Raw genomic sequence first — 16,409 nt, 5'->3', positions numbered from 1 at the left:
ATCATAGCATCATTAATTTGAAGGACATGGAGCACAAAAATAGTTATATTATCATTTTTTGGTTAATTGATGTTGTCTTTCTCTAGCTTTTTTTCTTTATTATAGGGCTTACATAAATTTCTTGGCCTTGTACTTCTCGATCCAGTGTTTTATACTGCTTCACGAAATGTTTATATTTTTAATATTTCAATGTTAATTTCAGTAACTTTTAGCTCTTGAAACAATATTGAATGTCTATGATGTTTTTAACGCGTTATTTTTCATGATGATCAATAGCACATTTTGAGGTGTCTAGACTTGATTTCAATGTTTTGATTTATCAGAAAGTTATTTTCCTTGTACTAATTGGTTGGCACTGAAAAAAAAAATAGGGATTTTTAAGTTTGCATGATCACATAGCTACTTTGTTCACTTCGTGCCTTACTCTGTACACTTAGTTGTACTCATTTTTATACGGTGAAGTTTTTTACTTTGATTGTCTCATCCGATTGTTACGTATCCCAGTGTTATCATCGTGCGCCTTTGCTATCATCGTATACCATTCTGTCCATCTCCAAAGTTTGCTCTAACTTAGCTCTAAAACTATTCAATTATTTGTAACTGATCAAGTGCTATTCCGTACAGTTGTGTGTACACAATGTATATATATGTATTTTTTTTTTTTATGTATCTCTTACTTTCATTCTTTTATATTTCAAATAACTTATTAGCGCACAATAAAATGATGCGCATTTATAAATCAGTTGGTTAATGAAAGGATTTTTTTTTTTTTTTGCTGTTAATCAGCTAAATAATTTGTTCATAATTTCTCTTTAAAAATACATTTTAGATGTACCTTTAACAGTTTTTTCACCTTTTTTTTGTTAAATCCATCTAAAAGCATTATACAACATAAAGACATCGATGATTTCCAACTTATTTCATTGTGTCGTGAGAATTGAAACTTCCTTGTTGCTGATATTACTAGATCTAACCTATTATACTGACGTATATACATAATTCTTAGCTCCATTTTAATTTGTTATATTTTATGGTATTTGTTATCAAATTTTTAAAAGTTTTATAAAAATTAAAGTGAGTGGAATTTTAGTTTATTTGAAAATCGTGAATAAATGAAGGGGGAAATGTCAGATATATCTGGTTATTTCATTATTTCCAAACTATTTGTTTATGTTTATTATAGATGTATGTATATATATGTATGTATGTGTATGTATATATATGTATGTGTGTGTATGTATATATATGTATGTATGTATGTATATGTATGTGTGTGTATGTTTGTGTGTGTGTGTGTATGTGTATTTTATTGGTGCGCCGAAATTAATGATTTTATTTGAGTATAATAATAACAGATGGCAATACATTGTGAATGACCTTCTCACACTTTTATGTTCCTAAGTCCTTTTCTGCTCCCTTCGTACTCTTTCATCCGATGTCACTAGGATGAGGACAAGAGGCCCAGTGTGAGAAACATGGAATTCATTTCAGGACAATATGGCCAAGTACAATCAATTACAAAGTATGACCAAGTGATTTCATTCTATGATTTATTCAATCCTTTTCACACATTTCTTTATATAACTCTAACAATACTCAATAAATACTTAAAGTAGTAAGAAGCAAAAGGTTTTTTTTTTTTTCGACAATTATAAAGTTTTTATAAACTTTTCGTCATTAATAACATTAGTTCTAAAAAAAGAACCCTTTAATATAGTATGAAGCATTATTTAAGGATTGTTTACATTTTTTGATATTATTTCTAAACATAAAGCACATAATGAGTTCTGTAATTAGTAGCACATGCATAATTAGCTAGTATTGGAATAATTTAACAAATTTGAACCAATATTTATGGCAAAGAAGGAAAATGGAATGAATTAAATGGCATTCAGTCATTTATGTTAAAATATCCTAAAGGATTGTCCAGAAAAGATATTTGTATATTTCAATTTATTTTTCTTAATTTATCTTAGAAATTGCATATTTCATTCAACTATTTTAAACATTTTTTCTCTTCAAAATTCATTACCGTAATCATTTCAGGGCAAATGAATTTAGAATGTCCTTCACGGGACAGAGTAGAGGAAGGGATAATGGTCGAGAAGTGTGCTAGTAGGTGTAGTAATTCTGTTATATGGATAATTACTGATTGAAGGGAGAGAGAGAGAGAGAGGGGAAAAGAAGAGAAGAAATGGAGATAATAGAAATAAGATGATGGAAGCAAAAAAAGAGAGAGATAGTTATTGGTTGAATAGATGAAAAGAATTAATATTGGCATCAATTTGATTTAATTCTATTTACAACAATTCTTTTGATCAAACCGAAATTACCTATTATAACTTTCCGATTTTGTCTCCAATATTGAATTATCTTTCTCTCTCTCTCTCTCTCTCTCTCTCTCCTTTCTCTTCCTTTCAATCTTCATTTCTTTTTATAACATTTACATTTTTCATTTATTTTTAACTTTAATGTTTTTCTTCTTTTTTTTTTTTTCTAACAAATAAATAAATTATAACTAAATTTAATCTTTTATGTAATTATTTATCGCTGTTATTTTATGAACAATTTAATTCATTTTATAAAAATATTATCATGTAATTTTGTATGACAGTGTTTTGTTTTGTTTGATTTTAATTAATTAAGAAAGGTGAGCATTTCAGAAAATTAAATTTCAGTGTTTAAAAAAAAAAAAAAATGAAAAATCAAAAATGAAACAAATACAAATCAATTAAAAAGAAAACAACAACAAGCAAGAAAAATTGACTCAAAATTTGATTTAGTTTTATTTCGCTATCAGTTAAATTAATTTTTAATATTTGAACTAAAAAAAAAGAAAGGAAAAAATGAAAGATTCTATCAACGTACCAAGCATATACACCACAAATTGTAAATTATAATTTCAATGCAAAGAAAAGATATAAAATTCAACAAAAAATGAAACGAAAAAAGAAGAAATATTTCCCGAATGTATGAGAATATAGCAAAATGACCGCACCTCATCATTCTGTGCTAATGTAAAAGTTAAAAAAAGAAAGAAACTGTGAAATTAACTAATACAAATAGTGAAATTATGTAAACAATGTCAAATAGGAATTTATTTTCGCAAGGAAATGCGACAAATTGAGTGAAGTTTGTAATTTAAGTAAAATTCTGACTTTGAAAATATCAAAAAAAAAAAAAAAAAAAAAAAAAATCGACGATAACATTTATTTATTACTCTACGATTTACAAAAATATATTTATATGATATTATCAAAAAGTATAAAAAAATATCAACAATAATAAGGAGTATAAATAAATAATAATACATTGTCAATAATTTATTTTAACAAAAAAACGATCACTTGTTAAACTCTCGTCACTTTGTCACATAAGATTTATACATTATCAGTTGTGTTATCCTAGCACATTCAATCATTATGAATAATTTTCCCTTTTTTCTTTATTTTTTTTATATTCTTTCATGAATTATACCGATATCTCATTAAATTCAATTCAGCAATATAATAATTTAATCTTTTATTATTATCCTATTTTAAAAATTTAATCAAAATTTACAATTTGTGATTGCTGCAATGATTATTCACCGTTAATTACAACACGTATTAAAAAAAAAAGAAAAAACTTAAGTGATCATGAAATGAGTGAAGTACGTCGATCATCTGTTAACCTTTTCAGATTATCTTGCACAATTGCACTAACATTAGTAATTGTAGCAGTATTATTAGTATTAGTAGTTGTAGTAGTATTAATAGTACTAATTGTTGTAGTAACAGTAGTAGTAGTAGTAGTAGTGGTGGTTGTAGTGGTAGTGGTAGTGGTAGTGGTAATGTTATATGGCATTAAATCGCGATCAAAATTTAAACGCGGTGGACAAGTTGCAGCAGCAACAGGTAAAGTTGAGGTTGACACAGGTATAGCAGTAATATTTGCAAAAAACATTTGTGAAATGAATTGTGGCGGTAATGCAAAACGTGAATGCATCTTTTCTGCCCAATCTATAACAAAATAATAACAATTTAAATTTTAAATTATATTAAACAAAAAGAGAGAGAGAGAAATGAAAAGTATGCTTCATTTCATTTTATAATATATGTAAATGCGAGTAACACAAAAAAATAGATGAAATTTTTGAATTAGGAAGAAAATTTTAAATATAAAATAAAATACGATTAAATTTTCGGTTTATACAATTAGAAAATGATTATTTCATTTTTTGAAATATTCTTGATGTAATATATTTGTGAGAAATTTTTAGAAATTTAAATAAGCTAATTAAATTTGTTTAACTTACATAACATAAAAAGTGTTTCCATAATTCTAATTACTTTTTTTCTTACTTTATTTATTTTAGAAAGAAATTTAATTTGTGAATTTCAGGAAATTTGGTTGTTTGTTTTTTTTTCTTCCAAAATTGCTTTCAAACATAAATTTCAAGAAATATGCAAAAAAAAAAAGCGAAGAGAAGAAAAAGTTAAGTTATTTTACTAAATTAACTTATTTTATTAACCTTATAACTTTGTTTTATTGATGATTCATTTTATAAAAAATAAAAAAATAAATAATTAATTAAAATAAAATTATCTTACACTGACGAATTAATGCTTGTTGCATAATTGCTGGACTATACAAGTTGGGTAATAGCATTGGTGCATTGTCATTACGAATTTCCCTAAAGATTTCGTTTAAATTATATTAATTATTCCTTTCATAATTGTTATAATCTTTCCTTTAAACTTTTTCAACGAACAAATTCCTAAAAATAACATTAAAAATTTATTTTTCCAAAGATATAAATGAATCAACAAATAAGGAAATAAGCAGATAAATAAATAAATAAATAATCAATAAACAAATTAATAAATGAATATTAATAGAAAAAATGTGATTAAGTAATAATTTTTTGTTTAAATTGCAATTTGTGATAACTTTACAATTATGCAATCATAATTATTTTATCTCTTTTACTTATTTCTGTTTATTATCAATTAAAATAAATACCTTAATTAATCCTTTCAAACATAATTATATATTGCATTACTTTCAGTCAAAATTTTTACAATATTTAAGTTTTAAGAACAAAAAAGAAATTGACAAATAAATTGAAATTATTTAATGAAAACATAAATAAAAACAAAAAACTAAAAAAAGAAAAAAACATACAAATCATATTCTGGCGAACGTCCATTTGGATCACGAAAACCTTTCGCAAATGGATTTTTTTCAATTTTTAACTTTGTAATTAATTGATTTTGATATGCTGTGACAGCCATAAATTGAGTTTCTTTAAATTGAAATGTTTTGTAATGTTCGTTGTGCAAATCAATTGTTAAAGCCTAGAAGAATGAGTGCAAAGATAAGATCAAAAAATAAAAAAAAAAACTAAGAAGAATAATACAAAGAAAATTTTCTTTCATTTTCTGCTTCTAATGAAGTTTAATTATATTTTATTAATAGCTACAATTTTTGCTTTCCTAAAAGAAAAAAAAAAATTAGACTTTAATTTTGAAGTAATCATTCTGAGAATTTTTTTTTTTTAACATAAACATGTGAATCGATCATATTTTGATTAACTGATGAGAATAAATTATGGAATTACAATCAAAGAATAAAAAGTTTAGTCTTTCTGAAATTCACTGGATGTACTGCTTAAAAAAAAATACCTTTTAAAAAAGTATAATTTAAATAATATACCTCTGGGATTAAATTTTGATGAGAAAATAAAATTACCTGTTCAATTGGTCGCTCACGTGGTCGTCTCACAACATGTATACGTGGTTGATATTTGTGCATTGAATTTAAAATTAGCTAAAAGTTGGTTTAATTTGACGGTGATAATGTAAGCATATGCATTATTAAGTAAATTTAATAATTCGAAATTTTTTTTTAACTGAAGGAAACAACTTACATGTCCAGTTTTGTCAACTTCATTATTGGTCAGTTTGGCTTTTTCAAATGATATAACTTGATTGCAAAGCTATAACAAAAACCACTAAAAATATCAATTTAGCTTTTTTTTTCAATATTTCAATGTTAATTTTAATGACAATTAAATCTATCAGTTCTTTTTATTTTAATCATTGATCTGTGGCGGGGAAAAATTTAGAAACCTGTTCACCGGTGAATGGAGAATCAGGATGCATATACAATCGATTACGAGGTGTAGGTTCAGCTTTACCGGCTGTTAACCAAGATGACTTATTATAAATATACCGGTAACGTCGATTGTCCACCGGAACTACATCCAGAAACACGTAATAAAACACATCCGGTTCACAACCACTAATACTTAATTTCATCGTCGGAAACATACGTCTATAATTAAGGCTGATTTTTTAAGCTTTTATTTATGTCTAAAATAATTTCTGTAAACTTCTGAAAATAAGTTAAAAAAGAATTTTCAAATATTTTACAACTAATTTGCTGATTATTCAATAAGTAATAAAAAAAAATGAATTCTTTCCTAGCATTATATAATCATTTCAATTAATTCAATTCCAATTCACCAACGCAAATTTAATATTATATATTAGTTATACTATCATTTTTTCAACAATTAACATTTTCACTTCCATTATTTCAACCATATCATTCTAAGTATACATAGCAATAGATAATTTATTTTTGATTAATTTGATTTTTTAAAATTAATTGAATTTGAATTTATCAATGCAAACTCATTGCTAACCATTTATTATCAACTGCCACAATCAACCTTAACAATTTATAATATTTTAACAAAAATCTTTACATCAATAATTGATAGGATTAATGTATCAACAACAACAATAGCAACAACAACAAACAACAACAATGATCTATTTATTCATTATATTAGATGCTATACATGTGTGTGTATGTGTGTATTTATTTATAGATTATGATCATAAAAATCTCGCCATTAATTGCTATCATTGATGAATGATAAAGATTAGATGTGTTGCAGGAATGATGATAATAATGGTAATATTAGTGATAATAATAGTAATAATAACAGTAATAAGGAGAAATATTTCTGAATTTGTTTGAAAGAAAGAAATAAAAAAAAATCGTTTAAATTAATTTTGTTGTAATTAAATGAATAATATATTTAATTAAAATTATGCCACCATTTTTTTTCCGTTTAGTTTTTTCTTTCTGTTGCAAATATGAAAAAAAGTTGGAATTTTATTTTCTATTTCTTATTAACATTCAATCAGTTACGAAGCATTACTGTATTATAACTACTGTAGGAATTGCTACCGTATGCTGTAAATAAAGCAGGGAGAAAATTTTTAACTTTGTGATATTTAATTGTATAAAGTATGCAAAATAGCAGTAAATCAAAAAGTAATTGAATTATTGTAAGGAATAATTGGAAGTTATAAATTAATTAAGTTTGTATTTTTCATTTCTTTTATTGTATCATAACCCCTTGCATTAAAATTAAATTAGTTTATATGCTAGAAAAATTAATGAAATGCAGTAATGTTAATTTATTTATAATTTATTTAATAAATTTGATCAAATGCTATTTTCTTTTAATTTGTGCTTAATCAATTAATTTTTCAATGGAACTTAACTTTCAGCTACTTCTTTTTCCCACAATTTCATATACTTTTATGAGTACTAATAAAATTTGCTCGTTGCATACATATATTTATTTATTTATTTAAAATATGCATTTGAAATTTTTAATAGTTAACTCATTCTAATAAACATTTCATAACTTAAAGAACAGTAAGTTTCTAATTTGAATATATTAACACACGAAACGAGCGCTACTGTCATTTGGTAGAATCAATCAATAATAGTTGCAATACTTACTGTGACGATAATTTCTTGAAAAGAATTTATTACTTTATTCGTTAACATATGGTAAAATAAATATTTTACTAAAATAGCATATAATTGAAGAAGGAAAGGCAGAAAAGAAAGACGAAATCATAAAAATTGATTTTCGATTTTTCCTTATCGAATTGATTGCAAAAAATTTTAATTAAGATTTTAAATTAGTTGAAACGAGTGAAATTAAATGAGTTAATAAATTAATTTCTAAGCCATTTGTGTTGAATATTGTTCTACTTTTTTTTTCTCATTTTTTTAAGAAATTATTTTAAGAATCGTATTGGTAATAGCTTAATGATTTTTTTTTTTTTTGATTTTAATATAAAAAGATGTATTAATCTAAATAAGAGGATTTTTGTTAGTAATTTGTTGAGTGTTATCCTACTTTTTCAGCTGATATTTTAAATTTGTGACGTATTAAACTGATTCCAATACAATTCTTACATTAGCCCAAAAATAAAACAATTTCATATTAAAATAAAATATTTACGAGATAAGAAATTTAATACTGTGATTAATAGTAAATTCAAAGTCGCTGGAATGAATTTGAATTGAGATGGATGCAAGGATGACAACGATACAGTAGTGTCAAGGCGTGCGGTGGTGACAGTAACGATCGATCAATATGGTTCAATTAAATGCGAGATCTACTGCATTCATGCTTGCTATATTAATAAAAGATTTTTGTTAAATTAAATTAAAATGCATTTGTAAATTTATCGATACAGTAAAATGCAATGATAATAATTACTATGATAAAGATAATAATGATTAATAATGAAAGTAATGTGATAATAGTATTAATAGTAGTGATAATTATAATAATAATAATAAATATTTTACAGGAAGTTGGCGAATGCGAGACAATGTTTTTGATTAATTTTTAGTAATAATAATAAGTATTAAAAAAATTTGTTTTGCTAATATCAAATCGATCATTTATTAGTATAAATCGTATTTAATATACTTTAAAGAAAAAAAAAAGGTTTCAATGTTTTGCTTTGGAAATGAAAAAAAGAGAAAAGTTAACAATGAAAAAATTGATGCAAAGATAACAAATTTTTTTTTTATTGATTGGAAAGCTTCAATGTTATCATTTTTATTGTCATCATTATCATCAAAGAGTATGGAGAGAAAATTATTGCATCAATATTTAAACTTTAAAAAGTTTTAAATTTAGAAATGTTGAAAATTTTTAATTTAACAGTGGTTTAAGAATAGGGAAAAAGTATTAGGATGAAAAGAAAAAAACGAACTTTTAATTTTATATTAAAAAGGAACTTTTTTTATTTGTAAATGATTTTCAGTTATATTCATGAATGGCTTCAATGCTATTAATTTGTATTCAATTATTCATTTAATTTTAGTCATTTCTTATTGTTCAGTTCTTTTTTTTTGACTACTTCAATAATGAATATTCGATTATTTAAATGTTATTGAAAAAAAAAAAGAAAATTTGCCATAAATTTAATTTATAATTTTATAACAATGAAAAAAGTAAGCAAATTCATTCCATTCATTACAATTTGATACGGTCAGTCATTTTTTTAACTACCGTAATTTTAAACATTGTTGTTGCATTAGCAATTATTGGTCGCTTACTTAATTAAGCTTTAATTAGGATTGCATCAAAACAGCATTGAGATAAAATGCATTGATATAAAAGCAATTTTGCAAATTGCGCCATCATTTTACTATGCTTTTAACTGAATTACTTAAGAAATGAATGTTATGTAAAGTAAAATTATTTGTTATTCTTTTTATGCTAATTCCCTTTTGGTCACTTTGCGCTCTTTCTTCTTTTATCATTTTCATTTTACTTCCGATCAACTACCGCTTCCCCTCATTCTTCCTCTCGTAATCATTCGTTGACATCAAAAATGTAATACTATAAATTGTCACCTATGGAAGCATTTCAATACAAATCAAATTACCTACCACATTGTTAATTATTTGAGATGAAGCAAATTTCATTTTATTAAGGATGAATAATCAATCAAACCTATAAGATAAGCGACAAATGCTCACATTTTGCATATTTGATGAACAATTCATGTGATATTAATAAGTGTTATTTGTCATGAAATTAAGATAGAAAGATAGTTATAATTGTTTATTTTTTTTAAAACATTTATTTCTTAAATATCTAAAATTCTTAAATTGAATAATATTATATCTTGAATACCTGAATTAATGTATTAATTTAAATGGTTGAAACAATTAATCTATTTTCTTCCTTTTTCTGTTTCTTTTAGCATTATTTTAATTTTAAACAAACAAAAATGATTTGCCTAAGCTAAAATTTGCATCAGCAATGTGTGCTACTATTAGAATAAATGAGAAATGATATTATTATCAATGCTAGCAATAGGTAATATTTATTAGTAAATAAAGAAACTGGCATTTGTTGAAAATTGAGAATTTAAAGAAAGATCAAATAGCATTGCATTAAATTAAAAATATTCAAAATTATAAAATTAATATTTGAAGAAATTACTTGAAAATTTTATCACTTATATTTTCCATTAATATATTTGGAAAATTAATATATTTCTTAAAATTAATGCTTTTTTAACCAGTGCAATTTGCAACTAATTCTTTAAATTACATTTTGACATTACTTTAATCTGTTGTCTATTTTATTTGTCTCATGTTTTAAATCTATCTTCTTGGCTTTTTTTTTTTAGATTATATCAGACAAGATATTTTATCATAAAGAGTGACTATTTTCAAACAATAATTAAAAGGAAAAAAAGAAACAAAGACAAACTTACCGTCCACTTTTAGTAATAATCATTTCGGTGCTAAGTTCATAAAATTTGTTCCACAATTCTCGTCCTTCCAGTCGACATGTGATATGTTGAAGTATATGAGAATTCCCGGGTAACGGTGAAGTTTTGGGTAACTGTTCCATGCTACTCTCACCTTCGTCCATCTCAGCATTATCCTTACTATCATTACTGGTTCCTGCAGCAATTGTCGTTTTTTCAGCTTTTTCATATGTACCATCCGTATCCAACAAATGATCAATCATAAATTTGAATCGTTTCCGTGCTGCCAAATCAAGCGGAATATCCGGAAAGTGTCCGGATGCCGGAATATTTGCATGTAGTGTGTCTATGGAACGTTTCTCACCTTTTCTAGCCATAATTAAAGAGAATAATATTCAATTGATCGTTTATATTCTCTGCAATGTTTCTTTAAAAAGAAAAAATTATTATTATTAATGTCATTTATGTTTTTTCTTTTCATTTCTTTTAAGCATTTTCTTCTCTCACTTTAAACTCATCGCTCATTAATTTTTCCATATACATTGATCGATGCAAAAAAGAAAAAGAAGAAAAAATAAAGAACAAGGAGAAGAAAACAAAGGGATAAGAACGAATGGTAGAATCTGTTTAAAATAAAGTTTAAATAATATTTTCTAATGTTTACACTCATTTGGAACTTCTATAAATCTTAGTAAAATAATATATTAAAATTAAAATTGTAAAATTTTTATTTGTAAACCTTACATTTTTAAAAAGTATTTATTTAACAATTAATTTCAACAATAATAACAAAAATGAAAATAATAACGAAAATAGTAGTACCAATAGCAATGATAATAATAATGCGATGAAATGAATGCAAGATTGATGAGCAAGATATCAAATATCACTGATCTGATCTGATCTGATCTGATCTAATTTAGCTACAGCGTATGACTTATCAACTTATCACTAAAATCCCAATTTATTAAAGAGAGTAAGCAAAGAGAAGAGAGAAGGAGGTGTGAGTTCAAGAATGAATTGCATTTGAAATGAACTACTTACTGCATCACACTTAAACCACACAACAAATCGTTCATTGGGTGAGCTGTCAAAAGTGGGCGGATTTGACAGGCCACCGACCGTTTACTTCAATGGATGATGCGACAGCATAGAAAAGTGTTGACGCTTTGAAATATCAGAAAAAAGAATGTCACAGACAGATTTAAGTGAGAGAATGTTGGAGTATGGTTGACGGATGACAAGGTGGTAGCAATTAGGAAAGAACGACAAACGACACAGAAGCAATGAGATGAAGAAATAAACAAATAATCAACAACAACAAGCATTGCTCATCCATGTTAATATTTTAAACATTTTCAGGTAATTAATTTTGCATTGTGTTTTCTTTTTTTTTTCTATTCTTTCTTTTTTTTTCCAAAAAAAAAGTTATTTCGAAGATTTGTAAATTTGAATGCAAACAAAATTTTTATCTTGAAAATGTATTTAAATTATTAATCAAATTTTTTTTTTTTTATGGTAGACGACAGAAACTAGAGATTTATTTATAAATTTGCATTAATGAAATATTACTTGAATTAATATTTTTTTAATTCAAATTTTAAATTTATTTATTTGTTACAGTACAGTGTAATCATATATGCATAATGATTTATGCATTAATTTTCCAATCTTTCATATATGAAATTCTTATAAATAATATTTTGGTTTGAATAATCACTTATTGAAATTTCAAATTATACAGTGAATTTGCCTGGAAATTCCCCATTATATAATGTTCTTTTTTTTTTGGAATTTTTCATGACACTCAACAAACCGTATATCATCGATAATTTTCAAACACTAATCGCAATTGATATGAGAAACGTTATCAGTGATAAAGTCATGAATGGATACTAGTATAATGATGATAAGATTAGCTCAATTCTTCACGACATATCAACAAACATATTGAATGTTTAAATTCCCTACAGCATTACTTTTAGCATTTGAAATTTCCATGACATGACAAGCACAACCTGAATTTCCTTTACAGCTATACTTATGATAGTGTGAATTTCATTTCATCACATTACTCTAAAAATCCAATTTTCTTTCTTTCAACGAATTTTGTCATTTATTTTTTATAATTGTAATTGCTTTCTGATATATTTTCAACAACTTAAATTTCTCCTTTTTTAGCATATTTGTAATATTCGAACTTTCAATTTATGATGGCACACATTTGTAGTAATACTAGGTTTTTCCTTATAATATATTGTTTTTTTAAAAAGTCTGTAATTTGAAATTTCTATGAATATTTGTTTTAACTTATTGTCATTAAATGTATATAAAAATTTAATAAACTTTTTTTTTTGTTGCTGATATTACCAATTAATTGAAATGATTTTAACTTTGTTTTACTTCTTTTTCGCTATAATCGTATTCAGTTGAATTCAATTGACTATTCTTCAGTAAATTTCTACCGTTGACAATTTTTTGCATCTATATTCTTATCATTAGCAAAAAAAAAAAAAAAATAGATGAGATTTTGATTTTAATAATGTAAATAATATTTGATTCAGAATTTTATTTCCTATGATTAGCATTAATAAAAAATATTTTTGAATTTGTTTATTTTTTTGCTTTTTTTAAACAATAATTATTTTAAAAATTTTTTGAAAGAAAAAAGAGAGAAAGTGAAAAGAAAAAGAAAGATGGAAAAAATAAAACAAGAAAACAAAATTTTAGAACGATTGAATTGGATTAAAACATTGCGCTTTTCATAAGCATCCATCAATGGATCACTTTGTTAATGATGTGGAAGGAAAAGCAAACAAAAGTGAAAAAAGAAAAGAAATGAAATTAACAATGAAAAGAGATGAAGAAAGAATATTTAGAAAAGTACGGTAAGCATTGCTTTTTTTCTTTCCGTTTAAAAGGCTTTTGCGCTAATATCTGATGGCAAAATCTCGCATGCCTTAAAAGTATTAGTCCATATGAAAGTATTAGGCTATAAGCCATGAAAAAGGTTGGAGAGAAGTGGAGGACAAGCTTTATTAGGCTTAAACATAGATTTACAATGCTTTTCGAGACTTGAGCACTCTGAAGAGAGTGTGGAAGGCTGTCGGATGATCATTATGCTAATCACTATGACATTCTCTTCCTTTTCTTTTTCATCTTTTCTTTTTTTTTTTGAAATCTTTTGAACCGCTCTTTTATGCATCAAATAAGCTTAGATAAATGCTATTTCAAATTTTAAAGCTTCAGAAAATATAACGAACAATTATTTATTTTAATATTGTAAAATAAGAGTAAACATTGGAAAATATTTTTTATGTCATTTTTCCTTTTTTTTTCTTCTTGAAAATTTCCAAGTTTGAGAAAAGAAAATGGATAGCAGTAAATATAGGAAACAAATATGTCTAATTGTAAAATTTTTGAAGAATAAAAATAGAACAAAAAAAGAAGTATAAATAAGCAAAACAATTTGCTTAGAAAAAGAAAAGATAAAAGTAATTAATTAAAAGTTTATTGAAATATCAATGCAATATTTAAATTTTTTTTCTAAACAAAGGAAAATTTTGCTGAAATTATTTTTAAATTTTATTGCAACAAGTTATATACTATTAAATAATTTTAAATAAAAATTATCACTTAATGATTTTATTTCATTTTTATATTTACAAAGTTTTTCGAAATTAGTTCAGTAAGTTAGAGTTTAATTAAAGTAATTTAATCAAAATATGCTGATTATCTTGCAGGATTAATGAATTTTTTCCGGGTGAACAATATTCTGACATTGAGTTTTTTAATGTTTCTCCTGCCGGATTCTTTTGTGGAAATTATGTAACTGTACGATAAGTTTAAAATTGATAGTATTTGGAAATTTTTTTAGATTTGAAATTTGGGTTATAATTAGTGGCTTCTGTATGATTTTCTATTAATTAACTAATTATGTAATTAGAATCTTAATTAATAACAGAATAACAGATATATGCCGAAAAATACAGTTTGCAAGTATTATTCAATTATTTCTTTCCAATTCAAATTAAAACTAACAAATCCCACTTTATTTAAATGATATGTAATGTCTTCCATAATGGACTTTACACATCAATTAAATAAAAATCCACGAGGGAATGAATGAATTTGGTAATCATTTAGAGTGCCTAAATAAAATATTAGAACTGAAATTTTATTTGTTTCAGAAGAAAATTTCGGTAAAAAAAACAATCAAAAAAAAGTAAAAAATGGGATTTTCTTAAAAATTATCAAATTCAATTGATAATAAATAAATATTTCAACTACAGTAATATAAATATACAATGATATCAATAATAATTGATGTTTTCTTACTTTTTTCTTTCTATTGCCATTTTATTAATGAAAAATGAACATTTGATAGCAATTTCATTTCACATAACATTTTGTATAATAGAAATTTGTAATAATTTTAATAAAAATCTTTTAACAACAAATAATTGAGTGCAACAGAAAAAAGAAACATAAAATAAAGAAATGAATTTAATTTAATTGTAAAATTCACAGAAGTGCAAAAGGTGTTACTATCTATATTCTGCAACAATCAATGACTAATGATTACTGTATGTTGAGTTGCAGTATGTGTGTGTGTGTGTGTGTGTGTGTGTGTGTGTGTGTGTGTGTGTGTGTGTGTGTGTGTGTGTGTGTGTGTGTGTGTATGTGTGTGTGTGTGTGTGTGTGTGTGTGTGTGTGTGTGTGTGTGTGTGTGTGTGTGTGTGTGTGTGTGTGTGTGTGTGTGTGTGAATTGAATTATTTTTAGTTTTTTCTTTTTAAATTTCCTTCTTCATCTTTCTTTTCTTTTTGAAGCCTTCTTTTACTTGATTCATTCATTCTACAAAACAAATTCACATAAAAATTTATTGCTAACTTTTTTGTGACAAAAAAAAAAGAAAATGAAAAAAAAAAAAACTATTTATATTTGTTAGATAGTACTGAAAAATTGGAGAGTGAAAAGAGAGGAAGAAAAAAATTGAAGAAAAGAATAAAAGAAAATGGACGATTTTAGTTTATTAAAATGTGAATTGGTAATGGTTATGGAAAGAAGTGAACAACGACGATGCATTAGGGAATTGTATATTTAGTGATATGTGCATGCTTTCGGCTGGTTTGGTTGGTTGGTTGCTTAGTTAATTGGTTGGTAGATTGGTTGCTTGGTTGCTTGCTTGGTTGCTTGCTTGCTTGGTTGATTGGTTGGTAGATTCGTTGCTTGGTTGCTTGCTTGCTTGGTTGATTGGTAGGTTGGATGGTAGGTTGGTTGGTTACTCGGTTAGTTGGTTGATCTAAATGGTAGCAGGAAGGCAGTATTAGGGTTGGTAGTAGTTTCAAATAGACTATTGTTTCAGTTTAACCAAAAGTTATTGTTAATGAAATTATTTGTCAAATTAGCAGATTTTGATAGGTGCAAAACAGAAAGAAAAGATTAAATGTTAAAGTTTAAATTAGCGAACAACAAAAAATAAGCAAAAAAAAATAACAAAATATTAAAGAAAAGACGAAGGAATGTTTGATAGTATTACATTTTATTAATAAAAATGCATATTTTCGCAAAAAAAAAAAAGAAAGAAATGAAATGAAAACGATGGAAAAAAGAATATTCTGAAAAATATTTTAATTTCTTTTTTTTTTAAATTTTTACTTATGAATGAATTCAACGGTTACAGTAATAAAATTCAAAAAAGAGATAACAAAAACCGTTTATTTAATAAGGCATCGTCACATAATGACAATGTAATAATAAAAAAGTAATAGCAATAATAATAACAGCAATGGCGACAATAATTATGT

The 16,409-nt window shown here is 25.1% G+C and overlaps 1 protein-coding gene across 2 annotated transcripts; it reads right to left on the bottom strand.

Annotated features, from left to right (window-relative positions):
• Positions 1-3,636: 3,636 nt before the first annotated feature.
• Positions 3,637-10,978, bottom strand: Bma-mab-9 (T-box protein 12, putative; the record flags this gene model as incomplete). Of its 2 annotated transcripts, XM_043079516.1 has the most annotated exons (7): positions 3,637-4,001; positions 4,593-4,675; positions 5,167-5,339; positions 5,734-5,811; positions 5,912-5,980; positions 6,114-6,330; positions 10,605-10,978. In XM_043079516.1, the coding sequence occupies 7 exons, from the start codon at positions 10,976-10,978 to the stop codon at positions 3,637-3,639; spliced, it is 1,359 nt and encodes a 452-aa protein (XP_042935450.1). The 2 variants fall into 2 exon arrangements, with proteins under 2 accessions (XP_042935450.1, XP_042935451.1); XM_043079517.1 differs by lacking the exon at positions 10,605-10,978 and having other exon boundaries at positions 6,114-6,314.
• Positions 10,979-16,409: the final 5,431 nt, after the last annotated feature.

Source organism: Brugia malayi (genome assembly GCF_000002995.4).
Source record: "Brugia malayi strain FR3 genome assembly, contig: Bm_v4_Chr2_contig_001, whole genome shotgun sequence".
NCBI classification, from domain to species: domain Eukaryota; kingdom Metazoa; phylum Nematoda; class Chromadorea; order Rhabditida; family Onchocercidae; genus Brugia; species Brugia malayi.
The sequence above is the reverse complement of the archived record's forward strand: the minus strand, read 5'-3'. Positions and strand labels throughout refer to the sequence as shown.